We start from the raw sequence: 26,621 nt of genomic DNA, 5'->3' as shown, positions 1-26,621 counted from the left end.
GAAAGCCATGTTAAGGAGAGGAGATTGCATCCTGTCATAAGGGGCCTCTGAACGATTTTTAAGCAGGTGAATGACATGATTCATATGTTTTAGGAAGATCACTCAGCTCTAAGATAAAAAATAGACAGGAGGGTAGTCAAAGTTAAAAAAAAAGGGGGGGGGAAACATCATCTGGTTGACCTTGAAATGGAAATGGTGCCTTATTTCTATGATAGCTTTCACTCAACAATCCCATTACCTATCTACATTTTTCTTAAAATCACTTCTTTGAATCAAATACCACTCAAATGATGTAGCATACTAAGACCTCAGTGCATTTTGATTTTGATTAAATTAGAACTACATGTTCTCCATTCTTACCCTTTTAACATTAGTGACTTTCATCATACCAGACACATAACAGAATAGGGTTATAAAATGAAATACCAAATACTGTTTATTAATAGGTCTTATAAAGAACAAACCTTGAAATTAAAAGGTAACAATTTCAAATTATAAGTACTCTTTTTTAGTCTTCAATGAGATTTGCATGCACTTGGAGTTACTTCCAAATGCTTATTAATATTTGCAAAAACATTTTTTAAAATTAAAAAAATTTAAAAATAGATATAGGAAAAATAAAAAACAAAGCAGAACTTCTCGAAACATGTATTAAGTTACTTACCAGCTGCAAACTTTGTGATGGGTGGAAGTCTTACTGACATGGCATTCTGAAGTCCTTTACGTTTGACTCTTTTTTTATTTACTAATCCTGGGGATGAGGGAGAGGGGAATACAGCTATGAGCCTTTCTTAATGAAAAATGTACATAAAAGAAAAGCTATTCCTCGTCATGTAACTATAAAGTTCAAGATATTCCTATTTAAGTAAGGAGACAAAGATGTTATTACCACTATTATTTGATCATTTATGAAACTTAATCTATGTAATTACATAAGAAAACAAATAATTGAAAAATGAAGGTAAAAATAATCATTTTTTACAGATGATATGATGGTCATGCAGTCATTTCAATCAAGAAAAACAATCAAATCATTATTCAAATGATCATTTATTGAACCAAATAAACAAAAAAAAACCCCAGTGAGTTCCTATGATGCAGTAATATCTAATATCATTATAATTATTTTGTAATTACAATATATTATGTATTCTTATATACTATTTATTATTAAATATTGCGGAGTGGATATATAATGAACAAAGATCACATCCACAATACTAACAAAGAAATATGAGCAAATTGTATTAAAATACATAAAATGCCACTGAATAATCTCAAATTTGTAGGACCAACAGGAGGAAAGCTAAAAAAAAAACTTCACTAAGGAACACGAAACACAACTTGAATGAGAAATACAGTATCCCTAAATATGAAGACAAGTATCACTTTGGGTGCTGATTAAAAAATGATCCAAAAAGGGGAACCTGGGTGGCTCAGTCGGTTAAGCCTTTGGCTGGGGTCATGATCCCACAGTCCTGGGATCAAGCCCCACATTGGACTCCCTGCTCAGTGGGGAGCCTGCTTCTCCCTCTCCATCATGCTCTCTCTCTCTCTCTCTCAAATAAATAAAAATTAAAAAGATCCTAAAATTCATCTGGAAGTATATATATGCATGATTAGCCAGGACAGTAGCTAAAAAGAAGAGTTAATTATAAATAAAACTGAAAAACATTTTTGTTTAATACACAAAATCTTTCAAATGCTGGAAATGATGGGCAAGGATAGAGAATAAAGCAAGCCCTTTTTCCAAAAAGATGGGACACTGCTAACTTTGATGCTTTCACTAAGGTCTCTTCCGTGTTTAAAATCCTGCACCCTGCTCAAGTGAAATCATCAGTGTCTCCCGGGTGGCAGCATTATGTTTTTACCACCCAAGATGTCTAATTCTTTTCAATAACCTTATAGCAACACCTCATTCACTTCCATAGCAACACTGATCTTAAGGAGCTCACTACACTCTACCATACAAGGGTTTTTTAATTTCATCCAAGAAAAGAGGAAATTTATCAACAAAACTTCCTCTGGTTCTCTCACACTATCTTGAAATGTTTCTTTTGTGACCAGCAGCTTTATTTTCACCTTGCAAGTGACCTACCATGTCCCAAACTCTTGTTAAATTTTTCATGTATTGTGGAAAATGATTGAAGAGTTCCATCTTGACCTGTTGATATAGACAGAAAATACTCAAACAAAATTAAATTCTTAAAACGTGAAGTTACAATTTGGGACACTTTCAAAGGAGAGCTGGAGGGGCACCTGGGTGGCTCAGTTGGTTAAGTGGCTGCCTTCAGTTCTGGTCGTGATTGAGCCCCACATTGGGCTCCTTGCTCAGCGGGGAGCCTGCTTCTCCCTCTGCCTGCCGCTCCCCCTGACTGTGCTGGCTCTCTCCCCCCACCCTCTGTATCAAATAAATAAATAAAATCTTTTTTAAAAAATTTAAAAAATAAATAAAAGGAGAGCTGGATTGCAACTACTTCATTACCATATTCACCTGCACAGAGAATGTCATTTAGTAAGAGCAAAGGATAAAATGAGGTACTAAGAATCTTTAGCAGATTATTAGACTAGCCAAGGGCCATAATTTCAGAATCTGACCATCTGTCTCTGAGAATTAGTAAATAAAATAACACTCTAAATGAAAATAATATCATCTACAATGCTTCCTGAAATATTCAAAAAGAATCCCCTTATTTCCCCAGATTTCCAAATCGCTCTAAGGGGTATATGAATTCGAAATTCATAAATATCAAACCTAATAAATATTAAACGCCCTGCTCTCAATACTTGCTTGAATAAACTAAAAGCACAAAGCAGAAACTCACTTGCACTAAGAATTTGCTGTCCATTTTGTCCATAATATCTGATTTTGGTAAGAGGAGCGCTATGTCCCATTCTGAATCTCAAAAGCCGACCTTCACCCATGGGACCATCAAATATCCATATCTGCCAAGAAATAAAAAGACAAGGTTCTTTTGCAATGTGTTAAGTGATCTGCAAGCAGTCAGACCATCTTCTACATATATCAGGTGGCACCGGGTAGCGCTTGCCAGGCTGCTGACTAGAGAGGAGGCCAAGGGAGAGATAAACTGTAACTTTCTCACTTCACTGCAATCATGTAACTTGCTGTGTTCTTTGCTTCATCTATACGATTATCTTATCCCATTTTTCCTTTCATCTTCTAGGTTCCAGGCTCATACATTAAAACAGGCTTGTAATAATCCCAAAGACAGAAGCCAGGAAAATAGTAACAACAATAATCATAATACCCTCAGAGCATTGTCAGCACCATTTGTGACAAGAAGTGGCTCTTTATGGAGAAATGTCAGCCCGGCAATTGCTGTAGAATGTGCATTTCTCATCTGATTGATTAATTTTTTGTCTTCTAGATCCCAGAGTCCAATATGGCCACATGGGCTTCCAGCTGCCATTACTGGATGACCATCTGTTATCAAAATAAAATACATTTAAGAAAAACATGCACCATAAAACAACCAAACTTAACAATTCTTCTCTCTACCCTTTTAACCCATAAACATAAAGTTAGAAAAGACTATCCACCAATAATCTATTCATAATCCTTTGGCTATTTGCAATGCAGTATTTCACTCATTTTATTAACTACATTAAATTGTAAGAAAGTATCCATTTGGAAAATTTCTATGAGCTTCAAAGTAATGCATTTTAAATGTTCTTAACATTTTTCAGTAAGTTAAAAGTTACCTGTGCGAAATGAAATCGAAGTAATAGGTCCCCAGTCTTGATGAAATTTCATTAATGTTTCATCAAATTTAATGTTGTGAATGATAACCTGACCTGACATAAGACCAATAGCAACAACATCCACAGCTGGTGCCTGAAAATTAAATTATTCAGCTTTTTATTTTCTTAATAAAAATAGCTTTAATAATCCTGTTATGCATCATTAGTTATGTGTTAGCAAAAAAATGGGCTATCTTCCTGAGGATGGCAAAAAAACAGTAAGTATTTCCATTCTAGCATACTTTAATTGCTATTTCATGTGTAAGTATTTAGGAATGATGTTTTCAAGTTACTTCCCAGATACCATCAACCCCCTCACCCCTAAAACATAGCTGACATGGTAAGAAAACAGCCATAAAGGAAAAGGAATCTGATATGTGAAGTCACTACAGATCACTGACTGGATGGACACAGAAAAGAGAGACAACTCTCAGAAAACATAACATATGAAGGCTTGCCATATGCACAGCAACATAAAAGGCCAACTACAAAGGAAGTGAAGAATTATTTAAACAAGAAAAACAGGAAAAGCCTATAAAACATATTAAAAGGCGAAAAAGTTTTACGATTAGTCTGTTCCAGCTCTAATAATCTATGAATATAATCTTCATTTTATACAATGGTCTTACATATAGGCTCCATAATAAGTTTCTCTATTTTAGAACAGATCAATGTCCTATACCATTACAGAATGGAATCAGGCAAAACATTTTATTAATTTATCATCAAGTGACTATTATGCATCAGACCCTGGGGAAACTAAAACAAGTATGATTCCTTGTCCTCAAGGGACCTAATCATCAGATACTAAGCATAGCAAAATTGATGGTAGTGAGAGAGAATGAAAGACTGAATATAAATTGGGCAGGTATAGCAATAGATATTTAGAAGGACAAGGGTACAATGGAAGTAGATGTGTCCAATATATGCATAAGATTATCCGCAGACATACATTCATTCATTCATACCTGTTCTGCAGACTCATAAAAACAAAAGCAGATATTTATGGAAGAGTCTAGTTAATAAAATATTAGGATGTGGGTCCCAATTATTCCAAGCTACAACTCTCAACATTCTGACAAATTTCTCTGTATGACCTGCAATCTCCTTTACTGAACAACTAACTCATTTCCATCATCCCCACTCTGTACAAAGCACTGGGCTACACACTTGCAAAATGACTGGTAAACATAATCCCATATTAACTATATGTTTAGAGCCTAATTCCAGACAAAAAGATTTCCACAAATGTTTATAGGCAAAGGCATTATTATTTCAGTTACATTTCCAAAACACTATTTTTTAGGGTAATATTTATAAAAATAAATTAGTTCTATATATTATTGTCTTCAGTCCTAAAAATATGGTTGACCCCTGAAACTGAAAGATTACACTAACTTCATTTCTTCTTTGACTTAACAGAAAAATACTAACCTGCTGAAGAGCTGTTACTCCCATTTTCCATCCCTGAAATGTATACAGTAGTTTACTACAAGAAAAATAGTTGAAAGGTTTTATTTTTTAGGAAAACAAAATCAACTATATATTAAAAAGAAATAGTAACAGAAGACATTTAGGTTGTTACTCTGCCCCACACTATTCTAAGTTCATATATTAACTTATTTAATACTCAAAACAATCCCATGAGGTAGATATTATCACCGTTTTTCAGAACCAAAAACTAAGAAACTTAATTACGTGAAACAATTAAGCTAAGGTTATATGGCTAATAATTCAGAGCCCAGACAGACCAATTCTAGATCCTATGCCCAATACTGCTGGTAACTACTCTACTATGCCAACTCTTTAAGAAATTTAAAAAAAAAAATACATGACTAAAAAACCATTTTATATTACAGACTATAACAAAAAACCATCATAGAATGTAGGCAGATGTCTAGAAAAATATTACAGAAGGGAATATAACTATGATACTAATGTTATAGAACTATTGCATGACAATAGTGATGCTGCTCTAAATTTCAGAATCAAACCACAAATGATAAATAAAAAATCCTTAAAGAAACAGAGATTCTGAAATTGTTACAATGATATTCAATAAAATATTAAATAACATAGTAAATTCAGTAAGTGGGCACACTTATCACTTACTCAATGATTATCCAAGGGATACTTAATGTACAATAGTGTAAACATCACATAAAGAGCCTCAATAGATAACCTTAGGGGCAGAGAAAATACCTCTCAGTCATTATGCCTGAGCTGAGCACAGACTGGAGAGTCAATGATATTTAAATTTATGTTCTAAATAAAGTGCTTACTTGGATTTTACATTCCACAACTGTAGGCTTCCTTGTTCACTGCCGAGAAGTATTTTATTCAAGTAGGTACTTGGGTGCAAAATTGCAGAAATTTTAAATACTGATTTATCAAAAGTCAATTGCAGGTATTCCTCTACAAAAGTCAAAGTTATAAATAACATGTATTTATTTTTCATATACCCATATATTTAGCCCTTTAAGGAAGTCTACCATATCAAAAATTTATGTCCTAATATAAACCAAAGACTTATATACTAACCTATACACATTCCTTGAAAAATTAAACAAAAGTGATGAGGAGCAACTTGTAAATAAAATTTAGACTGCCAAAAATTTTCTAAAAGTTCTAATATCAATACTATTAAAAATTTCACTCATTGCTGAGCTGGTTTACAGAAATAAAAATAAGGATTAGAAAAAAGTATCTCTAGGGATCAGCCTTACTATTTTTATAATTTGACCAAGAGGCAAAGTGAATATTCCAAGTGAAGTGCTTGTACTGAGCTCTCAAATATCTACAGAGATTGATAGACCACTCAAAGATGTAAAAAGTTAAGAAGCAAACCTTGGTGAAACTAAGAATGGTGCTTCTCACACATTTCCACAGAATCTCTAATAGAGGAGAGAAAAAGAACTTACAGCCTTGTAGAGAAGAGCAAATCCAGCCATTTTTTTGAAATCTTTCCTATATTTAAAATTCTTATGTGTAAATTTTCTTTTCTACTTCACGGTTCATGCATGATGAAAACAATTTTTCACTAAATTTTCCCCAAAATGTGAGTATCAAAGAAGGTAAATCTCACTTAATTTCTAGTCTCACATACTATGTGGTACACTGCCACACATTCCCAGAGATATGTGTACCCACTTTAAAAAGCTAGAAAAAGGTGAAGATCATAAAAATCTTAAATCCTACTTTAAAATATCATTGCCTCTATTTGTACCTAGAAATCTTAATTACAAGCAACATAAACAGCTCCCTGAAGACATTGGTTCAATGTGCTGCTATAACAATAATAAAAAGCTGGCACCAGCAACAAGAGAAAGCCTGCTGAATTGTAAGAATCAGATTCTCTAACTTTATTAAAGCCTTTTAACACCGATCTGCACAAGGACTACTTCAGGAATTCTGCTCCCTTTACTTGGGCAAAGACAGAACAAAGAAGGTCTAATTTGAACAAGAACATGGATTAACTCCCAGGAGGACAATTTTTACTAAAAATAAACATACCTCGAACAATGAGTTAATCAAGAGGTAAGACAGGCTAAAAAATGTAAACAGATTTAAAAAACGTAAAAGCTTGAATTCATGGGAGATCCACAGTCTTTTATTGAGGAAAGCTGGGGATATTCTGGGGATAAATTCCCAACCTTTGAGGATAACATAGTCCTGGAGACATAGCTCAGTGCTACTGTATAAAAGTATCACAGTTAAAGGACACTCACTCATATTCTTAGAAACAGGATGGATACTTTCCTTCAGATTACAGGATCTTAGTTTACTACTATAATCTCCTTTACTGAAAGTTGAAAATACAAACCAAGAACATATACCAAAATTCACTCCACAAAGAAAATAATTAACATGTCACTAAACTTAGAGAACTGCAATGGAAAATATTATTAGCTAATAGAAACACATTAAATAGGTTATAAATAGGTCAGCTAGCTGATTAAAATTGCTTATCCATATCTTACTTAAAACCTTTTTCCTCGTGCATGTTAAAGGGTCTAAAATTTTTTCTGATTACATGTTACACCTCTGATATGGAAGTTGTGTTTATATAGATTTTTAATTTTAGCTACATATATACTACCCCCCAAGATAATGCAATAAATTGGTTCTTACCTTCTGAATATATGTGCCAAATAATAAGAATGCTGTCAGTATCAACAGAAATAATGTGATCCCCAAAGGGTTGCAAAAGATGGATTTCTGCCTTATGACCCTTAAAGGTGTGTACTACCTACAATGTCAAAGTTCAAAAGAATTTCATATCATTACTCATTCACCATGTAATATTCATATTAACCAAAAACATGCTAATCATAAAGATGCTCATGTTGAAGTTGAAAATAGAGCTACCATACAATCCAGCAATTGCACTACTGGGTATTTACCACAAAGATGCAAATGTAAGGATCCGAAGGGGTACGTGCACCCCAATGTTTATAGCAGCAATGTCCACAATAGCCAAACTGTGGAAAGAGCCCAGATGTCCATTGACAGACGAATGGATAAAGATGTGGTATATATACACAATGGAATATTATGCAGCCATCAAAAGGAATGAGATCTTGCCATTTGCAACGACGTGGATGGAACTGGAGGGTGTTATGCTGAGTGAAATAAGTCAATCAGAGAAAGACATGTATCATATGACCTCACTGATATGAGGAATTCTTAATCTCAGGAAACAAACTGAGGGTTGCTGGAGTGGTGGGGGGTGGGAGGGATGGGGTGGCTGGGTGATAGACATTGGGGAGGGTATGTGCTATGGTGAGCGCTGTGAATTGTACAAGACTGATGAATCACAGATCTGTACTTCTGAAACAAATAATGCAACATATGTTAAAAAAAAAAAGAAAAAAGAAGATAGCAGGAGGGGAAGAATGAAGGGGAGTAAGTCGGAGGGGGAGACATACCATGAGAGATGATGGACTCTGAAAAACAAACTGAGGGTTCTAGAGGGGAGGTGGGTAGGGGGATGGGTTAGCCTGGTGATGGGTATTAAAGAGGGCACGTTCTGCATGGAGCACTGGGTGTTATGCACAAACAATGAATCATGGAACACTACATCAAAAGCTAATGATGTAATGTATGGTGATTAACATAACAATAAGAAAATTAAAAAAAAAAGATACTCATGTTGAGAAATGAGGTCCAGCTTTTGATTATACAAGGTTAGATTAATAACTATTAAGGAACCAGGCATTTTCACCTGCTCCCTCAGCCAGTCCAATAAGAAAACATGGACTAGAAACCCAGAAATGAGACCTCTGGGACTCAGCCCCACAACTGAGCTCAGGGAGGACACATACACACAGCTGGGTCCTTCACCCAATCCAACCAGCACAACTCCATGCACCCAAAAAAAGTGGTTATGTTCTAGAAGGCTGACCTCTACAGGCTCCATCACCAGCTAGTTTCCAGATGAGATGAGGGAGATAGAGCACTTCTTCCTCACAGTTTTCCGTTTTGACAGAGACCCTTATCCTTACAGTACCACATCCCTCAAGAACTATAGCCCCTTCCCCATGGTTTCAGTTCTCACCAGGCTCCAGAGACACTGTTTCTTCTCCTTCTCCTTTTGACCCTAGATTCCTACAGGGAAGTCTCTGATGCCTGGCCACCCTTACTTTCTCTATATATCTATCTTCCAGGGAAAACTACAAACTCAAGTGTTTTACAAAAAAAAAAAAAAAAAAAAAGGACATTTTTCCTGACTCTAAAAATCCAAACAAGTCCCATTAAAGAACTCCACAGGTAAACTGCCTTCCTCTGCTACAGAAAGTAATGGACAGAGGACTCTGGGAACAAACGTCAGTCGAAGGCCTTCACAAGTACAGTGATTCAATTACTTGGCTATCCAGGCAGCCCCACTGCCACTTTCCTTTTCATTCTGGACCACCAGAGCCAGGTCATCTCCCAAATTAGTTGTTCCATGACAAATTCAGAGACCAAATGATAGATTAAGAAAAAAAAAGACACCCCCCGCCCTTAGCAGTGTAGAAAAGAGAGAATCTAGTTTCCTCTATATAGAAAACATGCACTTGGTTCTTAAAAAAAGGAGTCATGGGCTGAGTTGTTCACAGTGAAAAAGTCATCCACATAAAGGAGTGGTATAAATATGAATCTCCCAGGAAAGCATTTTCAAAGGCATTTCTAAATCCTGCCCCAACCCAATATACAAAGTAGAGAGCTTAGGAGATGGGGCCCAACTGAGCAAGAAAATTTTGAAGAGTTGCCCAAATAATTCTGATGTTCATCCATGACAAAGAAAACTGAACTAAAGTACCAGTTTTAACTAATTTTGAGAATTTGATGAAATCAATTTTTCCTCCTCCAGAAAACTACATAAATGTTTACAATAAAAAAAGTACATGTCCAGAGCGTCCCAGATGAAGAATGGCAACAATTAAGTTCCCTCCACTTTTGTGACAATCAACTATTGATTACGAAAGACAAATTAAAATAGTTCAGTGATACAAACCTCTTTATTACGGGCAAATGCAGAGAAAACATTCCCATAAGCAGCAAAGACTAGCCTCCCATCAGCTGCCATACAGCAGATATCCTGTGGAAGAGAGTTACCTAGGTAAAAGGAAATATAAAATTTTAAGATCTTGGCATAGACAGGAAACCTCAATATACATGTAACATTTTCATGGCTATAATGTAAAAATATGTAGATATGTGTGTGTGTGTATATATATATATAAATAAAAGCTGAAAATCAGTATAAATTTAACTTCAATGTTATTTTATACATCTAATACTATCAGACTGAAACTATGAAATCACTTTGACCTTCCCTAAGAGAATTAATTTCTAGTATTTACAGCCATAAAAACATAATCCTAAAGAAACGAAAAGCTTTTTGAGGTTATCTGGAAAAAATCCTCACTTAATATAAAAAACTGGCAGATAGTCATCTACCCTTCATGTAAATGCCTTCAGGAATATCAAGTTCACTAACAACTCTAGCACAATTTTTAAAGTTAATCAAAACCTAGAACCCTATTTAACTCTATCCTTTGGAAAAACCTCAGAAAAACCTCACATGATATTCTACATTCTGAACCCTACAGTGAAAAATATGGTATCTATTCAGTCTCCGAGGTAAATGTGCCTATCACCTCTAGCCATTTCTCATATGATATGATTTCTTCACTCCTCTCTATCATGGTCACACTGGCATTTTCTTTTTATTCCATTTTGGGGGCAGGAGATTTAGAAGATAGAGGATTGTTTTAAGTATTTTTCATGCTACATATTCCATTTTAAGATTTCATTTCCCAAATACTATTTTTATAGGTTTATCATTCACTTTGTATTCAGCTTACATTATAGTGCCCTTCTCTTGCCTTCTATAATCTTTTAAAAATTTTTTATCAGACTAATAAACTTAAAGTCCTCTGTTTCTGCTACAATGATCATATCTGATGGTAAAATTAGAATCGCTCAGCCCTGGCAAGCCCTTTATTCTGTTAAACAGTTCCCCCCAAAAATAAATATTCCTTCCACTGGAAAAAAATATCAAAATGGAGGAAAGGGAAAACTCTTCCTTACAGTAGAAGGAACTATGGAATCAGAAAATCACTATTTGGTAATCATTCTAATAACTGGTTCAGGCAAGAATCATCACTAGATGATAAAAACAACAGGTAAAACTTTGAAGAGTAATAGAATATTGACATAGTCTCAATGGATCTTACCACAAGATACTTATTAATTATAACAGGTAAAACTTTAAAATGGAGCCTCCTGACAAATGTCACCTTAATAAAATGATCAAAGTTATCACTGCCAGGAACAGAACTAACCAAGCATGTGCCTGCTAATACGATTCACTGAGAATTCTGCATTATTTCTTTGTTATTCTTGCCACAGGGCATAACCTGAATCTAATCATGAGGAAACATTAGAAAAAGTCCAATTGAAGGACATTCTATAAAAGAACTAGCCTATACTCTTCAAAAGTGTCAATGCTGTGAAACACAAATTTAAAAAGACTCAAGAGACAGGACAACTGAATGTAACATATGATCCTATCCTGGACTTTTTTTTAACTATGTAAGTTTATCAGAACTACACACTGCATTTCTTATATACTCTGTAAGTCTTAAATTAATGTTAGAATTTTTAAAATTTTTAAAAGACACTAAACATGCATAGATTCATAATAAAGTTTACACTTACTTACTGCAACCAGACTAAGTTTCTGAACCTGTTTTAAAAAAGAAAAAAAAATGGTTAGATTGTAATTGCTTTTGTTAATGAAAATTTAACACCTGAAAATTAAAATATAATCTCATATATAAGTTTGCTATGCCATCTTTCCTTAAAAAGACACTTACTGATCCTAATTTTTCATTATTAGGAAAGCTTATATTTTCAACTATTTCATCAGGAGTAGTGATGGAAGGGGTAGACAAATGTTTTCTATAATGAGACATATAGTAAATATTTTACGGCTTTGTAGGCTATGTGGTCTTTGCTGAACTGCTAATAAAACATGAAAACAACCACATATAATACATAAACAAATGTGTATGGCTCTATTCCAATAAATATAATTTATGGATACAGAAATTTGATTTTCATGTAATTTTCGTATGCCATGACCTATTATCATTCTTTTGATTTTTTTTTCCCCAACCATTTAAAAATGTCAAAACCACCCACCTCTAAAGCACAGAGCTCAGAGAGGTGTAGTGGAAATTCAAATCCCAGAGATGCTAGAATCCTAAGACTGAAAGGTCTTTGGAGATCAAATTAAATATCCTATTTCTTTTTTTTTTTTAAGATTTTATTTATTTATTTGACAGAGAGAGACACAGCGAGAGAGGGAACAGAAGCAGGGGGAGTGGCAAAGGAGGAAGTAGGCTTCCCGCCGAGCAGGGAGCCCCATGCAGGGCCCGATCCCGTGGGATCATGACCTGAGCCGAAGGCAGACGCTTAACGACTGAGCCACCCCGGCGCCCCTAAATATCCTATTTCTTAAATGGAAGTAGACACAGGTCTCCATCACATGTCAAAATTTAATTACATTGCATCCTACTACTGTGCAAAATTTACTTGGCAGGTTGTTATTTTAGAATAAACACACACATAGCTATAAAATAAATAAATAAAAATGTTATGAGTATACAAAAACAAATGGTGAGCAGGATTGGCTTGCAGGCTGTAGTTAGTTGACCCCAATCTATAGTTACTGATCCAGCCTATGACCTTGACAAAGTTACCCCACCCCCATCCCCCCTTGCCTCAAGTTTCTCATCTATAAAATAAGAATTAAAACAGATCCTGCTTGGGCGCCTGGGTGGCTCAGTTGGTTAAGCGACTGCATTCGGCTCAGGTCATGATCCTGGAGTCCCGGGATCGAGTCCCACATCGGGCTCCCTGCTCAGCAGGGAGTCTGCTTCTCCCTCTGACCCTACCCCCTCTCATGCTCTCTCTCTCTCTCTCAAATAAACAAAATCTTTGAAAAAAAAATAGAATAGGTCCTGCTTTATGGGATTATTATGGGTATTCAATATGTAAAATTTGTGTGTAAAACAGAACAGAGCCAGTCACAGTTAATGCTCAATAAATGTTAGCTGCCATCACCACCACCATCTCCACCTTGAGAATGGCCCTCACTTTCCTCTCCCACTAACTCAACCAGCTCTTCTTGCTAAAAACCCGTTTGATTTCCACAATCCCTCAAAGAATACAACTTTACAGCTTGGTTTCCAGAAAAAGTACTTAATTAACAGTGGCTATTATAATCCTCATCAAGAAAAGGTCCCTGCTTTCACAGAGCATACATTCATTTGTAGATAAAGGAAAAAAGTAAACAGCAACGAAAGACTATAAACAATGGTTGATGAGAAATTAAAGGAGAAAAACCAACTAACAGGCAGGAAGACCTGGGGCAAATAACTTAACTTCTGGAATTGTGTTCTAGTTTACATGAGGGTGCTCCGGAAAAACCATACATATCTCGTAGAGAAAGAAATTGCTGCAAGGCTTAGACTAAGGCACGGTGCCAGACCCTCAATGTTGGTAGAAATAGATGCTCTGAGGAAGTTTTAAGATTAGTTTGCTACCAAATGTGGACAGTCCCCCAGATCATAATTAATCTCACCCCCTCCAGTTCTTCCCAGTGTATTTTAATCTAAATTTCTAATCCAGCGTGGGTCAGAAACTGCACAATAAAATGTCTTACAAGTCTTTCTCGTTAAGAATTCAGGAGGCTAGGACTTATCGTAATCACATTTACATCTTCAAGGGAACGTCAATAGACATTTAGTGAATATACTGCCACGGAACTGAAACGTTCTCTGGTCCTTTCCCCCAGCGAGACTGCCTCCGAAAGTCGCCCCAAGCGTACGGCAAGGGCTAAATTAAGCAGCACGTGGATGTGAAGCGGCAGTGAAATAGGACAGGTTGGGGTTAAGGAAGAGACCCGCAGAAAGGGAAGCCCTGGATCGGTGGGGGAGGAGATCGGGATTGCCCCTGGAAAGTGCAGGGGCTCGGAAGGGTGATTCCCGGGAAGCGGGCGAAGGAAAAAAGTCACTCACGTCATAGGTGTGGAAGCTCTTGCCCACGCAGGTCGTCACGTAGAATCGGCGCTTCAGCGCACTGAACCGCACCACGTGTGGAATGTCGGTGCTAAAAAGCCCCAAGGCCCGGAACCCCGCGAACAGCGCACTGCCGGTGCGATGCCCCGCGCCCCGCTCCATCGCTACTGCGGTCCGGGTTCCTCTGCGCTCTAGTCCCGATGGAAACGGCGGACCTTACCCTTCACGGCCTCCCGTGGCACAGTACTCTGCCGGGGCTACACACTTATAAGCGCTTCCGGTGCCTGCTGCCAATGCCTTTAGGGAGGACTGCTCTAGTGCAATTGAAAAAGAGTTCCCTCCGGAGCTCGCAGGGGAGGCGCGACTTCGGTTCCGCGGACCACAGTCTCCAGTGCTCCAGCTATACTCTCCAGCTCTGGTGGAGCTGGAAGAAACTGGACAATTTTCAGCGGGACCTTGTAGGAGGGAAGCGACAGGGGTAGCGCTACGCCCAGAACGGGGAAGGGAGACCAGAAGTAACCAGATCTTAACACAGATGGAGTCAAGTTAAACGTGTAATTATAAAAATGTATAAAACCATGAGACTGTGGAGAAAATTTGAACCCTGGATATTTGATGATATTAAAAAATTATTGTTAATTTTTATAGGTGATAGTATTATGATTATGCTTTTAAAGATTCTTAATCTTTTATGTATCTATAAAAGTGAAGTGTAGTGATTTATCTCGGGATTTGCTTTCAAAATAATCAGGGATGGAGGCTCCTGGGTGGCACAGTTGCTTAAATGATTCTTGGTTTTGGCTTAGGTGACGATCTCAGGGCACTGGGATCCATCCCCCGCCTTAGGCTGCGTTTATCGGGAGTCTCTTTAATCCTTTCCCTCTCTTCCTCCCCCTGCTCATGCTCTCTCTCTCTCAAATAAATAAATTAAATCTTTTAAAAAATAAAATAGATAAATAAATAATTGGGAATGAGGTGCAGCGTTTAGATGAAACAGCATTGGTAATTGTTTAATCTGGGGAATGGGTATTTGAGGGTTCATAATATCCTTATGCTTCTGTATAAAATTGAAATTTTCCATAATAAAACGAATTTTTGTTTGCTTTTTACTGAGTTTGTTTACAGTAAAAAATTGTAATATTAAATTTGTTTTACCTCTGGATGCAAATGTGTACAAATTATTTTGATTACTAGATAGACAATTTTAAGAGTTGTGTAAATTGTGTGTAATGCAGATGTTGCTTTTATAATCAGAAACTAAGACGTCTATATATATTGAGAGTTTGGTAAGAAAATTGAAAAAGTTTCTTCAACCAGGACCTAACAGTTCACAAAGCCTTTGACAGCCATTTTAATCCTCAAATCAAGGCTGTGAGGTGTTTAGGGCAAAAAATATTATTACTGTTTTACAAATGAGGAAGCTGTTCCTTTGGGGGTTAAGCAATTTGTACAAGGTTCTGAGATTATTTAGTGCTCAAATCCAGACTAGCGCAAAGGTTAGAAAAGGATGAGAAGGGGAGATCACTGAAGGGCAGCTGGAGGATAGGAAAAATATGCACCCAGCAATCACACTTTCAAGACCAAACCTTGGGTCACAGATGGGTGTGGATTCACAATAGATAAGGGACCTGAAATTCCCAGAGATTACCTAATTTGTGAAGGGTCAGTTAATTAATGGTAGTATAGCAATTTGAATTTAGGCCTGACAATCAGGTTTATGTTCTTTAACCTACAACTGGACAGTGAGGCAAAAGTTTTAAAAAACTGGAACCATCATGGAAAATCCAGTATAGTAGCAGTAGATGTGCATGCTAGCTATTGTGCTGTGATTTTTTAAAGGGCAGATGTTATGGGCTGATTGTGAGTTTTCCAGTTTAACAGTTGGCCAAATTTAATTCTTTCCACCAGTTGCCTCCCTGAGTTGCTTGCTATTCAGCCGCCAGCCAAGTATGTGAATGTGTGGTAGGAGAAAAAACTAGCTCTTACTCTTTTTGCCCCCAGGGATACTAGTCACAAGTTAGAATAAAAGAAAATGTGGATATAGTAGATCATTGACAAATGATCATTTTCAATTTAATCCAACATACTAGGGCTTCACAATATTCAGGTAAATTAAATATACAGCTGTGCCATGTTGTCATTTCTAACTTTTTTTAAAAAAAAGATTTTATTTATTTACTTGAGAGAGGGAGAGAGCATGAGCAGGGCAAAGGGCAGAGGGAGAAGCAGACTACCACTCCCACCCCCACCCCACCCCCCACTTTCACCTGCCCCCACTGAGCAGGGAGTCCGGGATCCTGACCTGACCCCCAAGGCAGACGCTTAACCAACTGAGCTACCCAGGTGACCCTGTCATTTCTAACTTTTTAAAAAGGGTTAAATATGACTGTTTCTGAGTAGTTGGTGACTTCATGTATTGTGATCACCAGCCTCCAAGATGGCCTTCAGTGATTCTTACCTCCTGGTATTCAACACCCTTGTGTAGTTCCCTCTCACATTAAATAGGGTTGATTTGTGTAACCAGGCTAGGTCATAAAAGACTTTGAAGATTTTGACTTGCTCCCTTTTGGGTCATTTGCTCTGCAAGAAGTCAACAGCCATGTTGAGAGGATACTCAAGGAGTCCTATAGAGCCCTTCACATGGCAAGGAATTGAGAGCCTCCTGCCACCCACCAGAATTACCTTGCTAGGTATGTGAGTAAAGGCACCTTGAATCCAGATCCTTCAGCACTAGTCAAGCCTGCAGCCTTCTGATGACAGCAGCCTTGCTGACATCCTGACAGCAACCTCATGATACCGGAGAGATATATCCAAATTTCAAAACTAAGAAACTGATTTTCCTAAGAAAACTCTCTTGTTTTACTCCTGTATATCCTCCTCACACTCCTAATATCCTTTATATCTGTATTGGTTAGAAATGTTTGGGTCAGAAGCACAGAGAAACAAACTTTAAAACAAAATGATTCTGCCTAGTCAAGGAGGCAGGGGAGGGGCTGAGAATGTTTATAGAACAAAAGGAGCACTGGGTGTTATACGCAACTAATGAATCATGGAACACTACATCAAAAACTAATGATGTGGGCGCCTGGGTGGCTCAGTTGGTTAAGCGACTGCCTTCGGCTCAGGTCATGATCCTGGAGTCCCGGGATCGAGTCCCGCATCGGGCTCCCTGCTCGGCAGGGAGTCTGCTTCTGCCTCTGACCCTCCCCCCTCTCGTGTTCTCTCTCTCATTCCCTCTCAGATAAATAAATAAAATCTTAAAAAAAAAGAAAAAAACTAATGATGTACTGTATGTTGCCTAACTAAAAATAAAAACAAAACTAATGGAAAAATTGGAGAACCATGCTTCAGAAAGGACAAGAACTGGACCCACTCCTACTAACCTTTTCTTTTACTCTCCTTACCCCTGCCACTTTAAGTCTGCTCCTTTTGGATCAGGGAAAGGAAAATACAAGGTAAACATCATATTTGGAATGTACTCTTGGTAGTACTCGCTTGAGTATCAGATGTCCTCGGTCTCATGCATTCTGACCAACTCTTGGTCTCTCTCAAGATCCTAGTCATTGCAGTCTATTATGACCAGTTTCCCTCCCTAGAGTTCTCCCAATGCCGGAGTCCAGCTCCAGCAGGGAAAGGGTCCTTGAAGGAAAGGACGGCATCGGCGAGTGAGGAGACACGGGCACTGGATCAAGTTGCAAGCATCTCCTACTGATAGCCTCAGGGGGACTTTATTTATACATTAGAATACTTCCTTGTTTTTTCCATTCTTTCATAACATGTGATTTTATTTCTTACATCTTATTACAAATCATCTTAAATCATTTTGGATTTAAAAAACAAAGGTACTAGACAGAGCGTGACCGTGCGAGACGAAGCGTTACCTATCTATTGTGTGCTAATGCAGAAAAAGTTATATTTTTACTCTTGCTGAAAGATTATCGAAAGTTTATTCTTGCGCCCAAGGCAACTTACAATGTGTGCACCCTATCCTATCAAAGTAATATAGGGAGGTCCCTGTACTGTGGGAATGACATGAGATTTTTCTTTCCTAGAACTCTGATGTTTCAGAGGTGCCCGAGGAATCTCATCAATAGGGACTTTTACTGGGCCTGGATCCAACAGCTCCCTTAAGCGAAACTTATTAAAGAACTCTGCGTTGCTCATGTTAGATGAATTACGGATTGGAGGACATTGGGTATTTTTACTTCTTGGCCCATCGTCAGCCTTTTTGGAATCAGTTTCATTGTGATTGCTTACATAGGCATAACTAAATTTATAAATCATTTTATCATGAAACCCCAGGAAAAAAATCCCATTATTATAAAGATTGCCACAAATAAAATGAAAGGAAGTAGCAGGAGCCAGCTGTGGAGTCTCCTGATTTTCAGGATTGTCCCCCATACTTGGACTTTGTCAAACAGCATGAGTAGCTTGGCTCGTGCCATCCCAATGAGAACTTTTTATTTTTTTATGCACTCTGACTCATCTTCAAAGACACATATGAGGATCTTCCAAGTACTATCTTGCATTTCACTTAGGTGGACTTGGGGTGAGCCTACAAAATTCTGCAACTCAATAGAGTCACTTGCTTATACATACCTCTCATCTCTATAATTTTTTGGAGGGGGCACAACATTTAGCTTAAGAATTACAGGTATTGAGCAACTCAGGTCCCCCCTTCTTAGTAAGGATTGGTGGGGAAACCACAGCTCTCTCTACATCTACAAATTCTCTTTAAAGAATCTTCTGTCTTTCTCAGGTTGTGATCTGGTTATAGTCACTGGATCAGTCTGGCATCTCTAAAGCAAGTCCTAAATGAATTTGCAAGGTTTCTTTAGACATGAGGAGAGAATGGTTACTTGTTCTCAGTTTTGAGACTTTAGAAGAAGTTTCATTCTGTAGCCAATTGTGTTTCCAAAAATGATTGCAACAATATCACCCATCCTCATGCTTTTAATACGATGTGATCTTGACACTACTACTACTACCATCCAGTCTTGGGATCTTTATCTCCTCCCCTCTGAAGCTGGGTGAATCTTTTTGACTGCTTCAGATAATAAAGTATGGTGAGCATGTGACTTTCAAGACTAGATCATAAAAACCCCTTGCATTCCTACTTTGCTCTCTTGCAATGCCCACTTTTGGAGTCAGCCTCCACGCAGAGAGAAAGCCCAAACTGGCTCATGTGGAGAAACCACATCGAGAAGCCATGTATAAGTATTACAACCTGTCACCCAGCTGTGGTCTCAGCTGACAATCAGCATTAACCACTAGGCATGACAGTATACAGATGCCTCTAGAATATTTCAGCCCATAGGTATTGAGTTGCTCCCAGATTTCAGTTCTCTCAATTGACACACCATCTCTGCTGTGCTTTTTCTAAATTTCTGAACCACAGAATCCATAACACAATACAATATTTGTTTTGGAGTGGCTTATTATGCAGCAACAGTAACTGGAACACATTAAATATCGTCTTACAATATTTATGCCATTGCTTAAGCTCCTTTCTCTGCACAGTGTCCTCATACCTTCCATCTGGATAATATTCTCCCTTTTATTCCAAACCCAGTTCAAGTTCTACCTCCTCTACAAAGTCTTCTCTGACTTTTTCAGCACACAAGGAGCTCTCCTTTCTCTGAACTTCTGAGTATCGCTTCACTTAGTGCTTGTTTTCTGTGACAGATAGCTATTTTCTTTTCATTCTTTTTTTTTTTTTAGATTTTATTTTATTTTTTTGACAGAGGGAGAGAGACAGCGAGAGAGGGAACACAAGCAGAGGGAGTGGGAGAGGGAGAAGCAGGCTTCCCGCTGAGCAGGAGCCCGATGCAGGGCTCGATGCAGGGCTCGATCCCAGGACCCTGAGATCATGACCCCAGCCGAAGGCAGATGCTTAACGACTGAGCCACCGAGGCGCCCCTCTTTTCATTAACTAACAGAATCTCGTTATGTTCACATAACAGATGGTGTCGTAAGTTCAGTAGAGGCTAACACCCTCCCCAGCTCCAGCGAGTGAACATTAATTAGTCTAAGCTAATTGTGGTAATTAATATTTTTCTTGCCAGCGATTGGGTTAGGCAAAGGCTAGAGACCTAATTCTGGCCAATGAGATTTTAGAAGCTGTCTTTTGAGAGGCTTCTGGGAAAGATCTGTCTAATTTTTTTTTGTTTGGTTTGGTTTAACTGCAGCTATTCCAAACATAATATGGAGAAACAAAATATCAAGTTAATAATAAGAAAAGAAAACATTTTCCAGAATTCCTGCAGCAGACTTACTTCAAGTCCTATTGGCCAAGGCTACACTGTGAGTTCATGTTTTAGTCACGAAAGAAACTGGGAAAACAACTTTTCAGCATTTTTGACATCTCTAGAGGGAGGTGGTCTCTGTCATCAGCCACAGCAATAGCCTTAAAGCATAAATACAATTTTTTTTCTTTGTATTCTGGGATAGCCCCAACTGGAGAGCCTAAAAATAATGCCCAATTAGAGATGCCATTCATAATAGGTAAAAATGGAAGTAGGGCTCTTTCTTTTTTTACAGAAGAAGATCATAGGAGCAGAATTCTTTGTTCTATCTTTTCATACTATCTCATCTCAGGAAATTAAAACTCTTAATAGTTTTGAAGTAAAATGACAAACCATAATACTTTAATAACAATATTAATTAAAAATACCACTAAAGTTTCAATATCTTGTTCTATGAAAACTGTAATGTACATTTTTTTATTTTCCTTCCTGATATCTCCCCTCCTACCCCCTCAGACCCCACCCTTACCTCCCACCCCCACTATTTTTTGAAAATGGCACCAATCAGAATTATAGGTTATAGAATTGACAACAATTTCTAAAATTTTCAGTCTTATAAGAGCTTTCCAACCAAAAACTACTTCCCCCAAAACCAGATTTATAGTAATAGAGGAAAAAAGAAGCTTATAAAATTTGTGATTATTTACCTAAGTCCAAATATTTCATAGGAAAACCAGATTATTCTTGTAAAAATTTACAATATGATGTTTTATCAAATCAGATTCTTTGGAATAGTTAATGACAAAGAATGATCTCTCCTTCTCTGTGGGTGCAGGGGTGAGAGAGCTCCTTCATCTTTGTCTAAGTTTTCTTTTGATAATATAAAAAATATTCTGTATTATTGCATTTTAAGGCTAGATTCTGAGGTTTCATTAGTTAGCATTAGCAACACAGAGATGATCTATAGAGCTCAATTTAACTTGCAGAAATAGAGTAAGAGTTGAATATGATTTCTCTTTTCTCTTTCTAGTAAAAAATGTTATATATTTTTTAAAGATTTTATGTATGTATTTATTTATTTGAGAGAGAGAGAGAGACAGAGAGAGAAGGGAGCATGAGTGGGGGGAGGGACAGAGGGAGAGAGAATTTTAAGCAGACTCTGCACTGAGCTTGGAGCCTGACACAGGGCTCGATCTCACGACCCTGAGATCATGACCTGAGGCAAAATCAAAAGTTGGACACCTAACTGACTGAGCCACCCAGGTGTCCCTAAAAGAATGTTAAAATTAATACTACTTAATGAAAAACTGAAAAATGCTTTTGCAGTACGCCTTCTTTTTCATGCCAACCGGTTAAGAACAGTATACCACTTTATTTTGACAATGTGGTGTTGAGTTCTGACTCATAGTACCAGCAAGCATCATTACCTACTAAAGCAAAATTATTCATAACTCCAAATTTCATTCCCTGGCACTAATAATCAATTTAATGTAGATGTGCTTAATATAGGTATGTGTTGCACCAGCATAGCAGTGTGGCCTAAGTGTGTGCTAATGCTGTTGATATGGTAGTGATTCTTTACAAGGGAAGCCAGGGAGAACTCTATGGACTGACTTTGCCTTGTTCCAAGCTATATAGGAGATCTTTAGAAACACAGATGTAGCTATAAGAAGATGGACATCTGCATCAAAGGAGAAAGACAGTGTAATGTAATAGAATACTGAACTAGGTGTTGTCCTTTTCTACCATTTGACCCATCACTTAACTTCTCTAGGCCTGCGTTTCCTCTTTAACTGGTGCTCATGGTTTGGCTTCTTACAGAAGACAACAATGAGTATCCTTGGAGCAGTTTTTCATCATTGTGATAACAAATAAGCTGAATGGACTTGATCAGGCATAGAGCAGGGAGATCAGTATGTTTGATTGCCCTGGGTGAAAGCTGCAATGGGACATTTCAAACTCAACAAAGGGGAGCCCTTATAGACTCTGGTGAGTACAGCTATGACTTGAGTGAGGGAACTGATTACTTGGGCAACTTGGATGGGTGCGGATGCCCCCTGGGTGAAAAAAGATACAATTTAAATGTCATCAGGAGACCTGGGTTGAAATAGTACTCTGAGGTCTGCTGTCAAAACCAGAGAGTGAGGGCTCTAACGAGGAACTAATCATAATGGGAAGAGGAGTCTGGGCAGATGATTAGAACTTAGAAGTACCTTGAAATGCTGGAGATGGCTGATAGTGTAGCACCATGTCTCTGGAGCCTGCTGCCCATTCAAGATGTAGGTTTGGGGAATAGCCTCTGAGCATATAAAAATGAACTAAGACAGTGGTGACCTAAGAACCAAGGACTAAAGTTCAACATACATAATAACCTCTTATCCTTATTGTTTTATTTCTATATGGTTTTCATTTATAAAAAAAAAATCTTGGCATCCTAGTAAGATTTGGATCAAGTGACATATAAAAATAAAAATGCACATGACCATATTTGTAGACAATGATGAAGAGGTCTTACCAATTATATCTAATGAACAAAGGCCTAAGTAGATAATCTCTTAAATTTCTTTAGTTCTAAAATGTTACATTTTATTTCAAAGATGAGAATAACATGTCAGCTAACTTGAACATCTCACTAGTACATTCTTGAACAAGAAAATCTTGATTTATAGTATCTGGCACAAAAGGGTCTTGAACACTTGGGATGTTTGGGTAATTAAAGAGCAGATACTAACAGAATGATAGCTTGTTACCTGGTTCCTGACATGTTGTACTTACTTGAACTTTCATTTTTACCCTGGATTTCTCAATAGCAGTGCACATTTCTCGCCATGTTTGGGGTGTGCCTTGACAGGGTTCAAGATGCTAATTACCTGCAAGTATTTATTCAAATTCAAAAAGAGAGAAGAGCTGCTTACTATACTATTAGCTTATCTAATAGGTTTATTTTATTTTACTTTATTTTAATATTTTAGTGGATACGTTCAATGAAAGTAAAGATTTATTTTCTTTGTTTTGTTCATTGATACATAACAAGCACCCAGAACAGTGCCTGGAAAAGAGGTACTTAATAAACATTTGCTTCAGGAAAAAAAAAAGACCTATATATAAAATGCTAAAAATGTGAAATGTTTTTTCTTTCCTATATCAGTCATATCCCCTCCCAGAGTAATGAGCTGTGTCTATTATTTTAGGATTCCCAATACTTATACTCCCTCCCTATAGGAAGATTTATACCCCTGTCCGTTGCCCCAGCCTTATAGCAAATCCTTTGTAGACAGGGTAGAGAACATTTGACTTGCTTTGGTCATTACACATGAGCATATATGATGTACACCATGTCCCAGCAGAAGCTTGAAGAGTTATTGCATGTTTCTGCCAAGTCACTTGCTCTTTTCCTCTGCCACAAGAGGAAGACATATTCCAGATAAAGCTGCTTTTGCAGCCTGGGTCCTGGAATGAGAATGTATGTGGACAAAACCTGGAGCTGATTTGCAGTTGCCAGTTGTAACATGAGTGACTAACTGTTGTTGTCACAAGTCAGTGGGAATTAATGGTTATTATCTCACTATAACCTGGTGAGAGCCTATATGAATTCTGGAGAAATGTTTGAAAATTAGCATATAAAAACGATTTTTTAAGAAAAGTGTAGTATGTTTTTCTTTATAGAAGTATTAAGACTGTGTTACAGGAGGTAAGGGACACAAGGCTCATAAATGATAAATATCCTTTGGTAGGATTTTAAGATTTTCAAGTTATCCATGTTCTCAGCTATGTGCCCCGGGATGACACAAAATGAAGGCTTAGTGGATGTTTAATGTGCAAATGCTTTATTTTGCATTTTGGGGGGAAGGGGGTAGGTAGAAGAGGGTTGTTAAGAAGCCTATGGAGAAGAGTGGCACACTGCAACAACATTGATTCATTTTGGAATACGATAATTTCTTGCCTTTTAGATACCTAGAGAAGTAATGTTGGGGAGAAAGCAGGTGGCAGACACCAGATAGTTCTGGTGTCTGCCAATTCCACTTCTGACTCATGAAACCCTAAGGAACGGGAAACAGGTAACTTTTAATTTCAGTTTAATTCATTTATTCATTTACTCAGCATATTTACTGAGAATCTACTATGTGTTAGACATTGTACTAGGATAAAGTAGGAGCCATTCTCATAAGATTTCACCAGGTTTTCCTCAAATTCCACATCCATGTGATCTATTTACCCCAAATTATTCCACAAATTTTCATATCCAAGATATCTGCTCCAAACACAGTCTAAATTCATCCTCAACACAATTTGAAATCCCTTACCATCTCTTTCCCCATAAGAAGCATAAACAGTAGACAGGAGAGTAGAACGGAAGGGAACAGGGTCATAAAAGCAGGGCATCCGTGAGTACATTCTAGAAAAGTAGCAGCTTAGCTATAATCTCCAAGGCAAGAAGAGACTTGTTTAGAGGAAGCAATATGAAATATGCTAAAGAGTGGTATTCCTTTTATATGCTAACTTCTCCAGGACTGCCCCTTCCATCCCAGTCACAACTTAGGCTTTGTTCCCCATTATATTAAGGCCTGGCTTCATCTTGCTCACCACCCCCCCACACCCAACCCCACTTCAAATTATTCCTTAAATAAGAGCCTAACTCATATCTCTTGTTGGCTTTCTAAATTGCATCTTTCAGCAGTAAGTGACAATAATCACACAGACTCAAAACCAAAACCAAACCTTTACTCATCTCACTCACACAGTGGGAAATTAGGAGGGGCTTCAAGTTTGGTCAATCCACCCATTCTCTTGCGCACTTAAAACCTCAGGTTCTTTCCATCTTATCTCTCTGCCATTCACAGCTTCACATCTGAAAGATGATCGTATGGTAAATGCCAACTGCAATTGCTGCTGCATGCTTCTTTGTTTCCATCTCATGAGATGAGGATATAGATGATGTAAATAGCCTAATTAACAAAGGAGCCCCAGTAAGTATATACGCTTAAACCAGAATTTGCAACTTTCTTTCCATTGACCATGGAACATTTATAAAACGGACTATATATGAATCCACCCTGAAAACCTCAGTGCATTTCAAAAAGTAGACATATATAATCCACGTTTTCTTTACATTTGTAAAGTTCTTCCTAGATTAATATATGCATCTTCTTGCACATTACTTTTATTGATAGTAAGTAATCCAATTGATTACTTTTATATTAAAACACCTATGGGGTACATAGAAAAATAAAACATATAAATTACACAAAATTTTAAAGATAAAGCAGAAAACTCAAAGAAACTGCTTTCAGTCAGATGACTTTGAGCTGCCTCTTCTATCTTCAGTTCTTCATTCCTCTCTGCTTACAGGGAAATTGGCAAACACCTTGAGAAAAATTGTGAAAATATTTCTTTGCACAGTTTAGTGTAATCTCGTCAGTTAACCTCTAGTAAAATGGAGTTAATAGGCTTAAACTGCCATCTCTTTCCCCACCTTTTGCACAGGAAATTAATGAATACTAGCCTGTGCTAGACCCAAAGGAGTTTCTCTTATGATGGTATTTTAGGGCCCTGGGCCGGGTCTTTCTTTAGAGGACTTTATTTTGGAAAGAGGGCAAAGGAAATTCCCTTAGGGCAAAGGAAACTGCCTATTCGGCAACACTCTGAGCTTCTCTGGGTAAAAGCTGTGTTTTATTTACTTTTGTATCCCTGGTACTTGGCTGAAGGCATGGCACCACTAGGTGCTCCATAAATTCTTTTTGAATACATAATGTAAGCTTCTTCTTACCTGTTGGCAGGTAAGATGGATTTAGGGACCTTGAACCTCTCTTTTTCTGTGAGAACCAGCCCTCAGAGCAGTGGTCAGGGGAAAGTTTCCACTCAAGGAAAAATCAACATACTGCTATCTGCTCTATTTTGGCTAGGGTGGCCCCTCCCACTGAAAGGTGAGCGAGCCAGTACCTGCTGCTCTAAGCTGGCAGCAGGCATTCCAGGATAACAGAATGGATTTGGCATTGTTTACCTTCGTCTCCGTTGTCTCTTCCAGATGTGGGGGAAGTTAAAC

The 26,621-nt window shown here is 37.6% G+C and overlaps 1 protein-coding gene across 2 annotated transcripts in view; it reads right to left on the bottom strand.

Moving 5' to 3' along the window:
- Window positions 1–14,640, bottom strand: part of WDR36 (WD repeat domain 36) — a 36,160-nt gene extending 21,520 nt beyond the window's left edge. Inside the window, exons 1-11 of one of the 2 annotated variants that reach the window (XM_035727818.1) lie at window positions 14,334–14,640; window positions 11,968–11,995; window positions 10,259–10,359; window positions 7,894–8,011; window positions 6,045–6,177; window positions 5,197–5,251; window positions 3,724–3,856; window positions 3,270–3,445; window positions 2,826–2,946; window positions 2,099–2,164; window positions 665–751 (exon numbers count right to left, since the gene is read on the bottom strand). In XM_035727818.1, coding sequence (XP_035583711.1) covers window positions 665–751; window positions 2,099–2,164; window positions 2,826–2,946; window positions 3,270–3,445; window positions 3,724–3,856; window positions 5,197–5,251; window positions 6,045–6,177; window positions 7,894–8,011; window positions 10,259–10,359; window positions 11,968–11,995; window positions 14,334–14,495 — 1,180 coding nt within the window. In that variant the 5' untranslated portion in view covers window positions 14,496–14,640. The remainder of the gene's footprint in view (window positions 1–664; window positions 752–2,098; window positions 2,165–2,825; window positions 2,947–3,269; window positions 3,446–3,723; window positions 3,857–5,196; window positions 5,252–6,044; window positions 6,178–7,893; window positions 8,012–10,258; window positions 10,360–11,967; window positions 11,996–14,333) is intronic. The other variant, XM_035727819.1, reaches the window with a different exon arrangement.
- Window positions 14,641–26,621: the final 11,981 nt, after the last annotated feature.

Source organism: Zalophus californianus, chromosome 5 (assembly GCF_009762305.2).
Source record: "Zalophus californianus isolate mZalCal1 chromosome 5, mZalCal1.pri.v2, whole genome shotgun sequence".
Taxonomy (NCBI): Eukaryota; Metazoa; Chordata; class Mammalia; order Carnivora; family Otariidae; genus Zalophus; species Zalophus californianus.
Note: the sequence above shows the minus strand (reverse complement) of the source record. Positions and strands in the feature narration are given on the sequence as shown.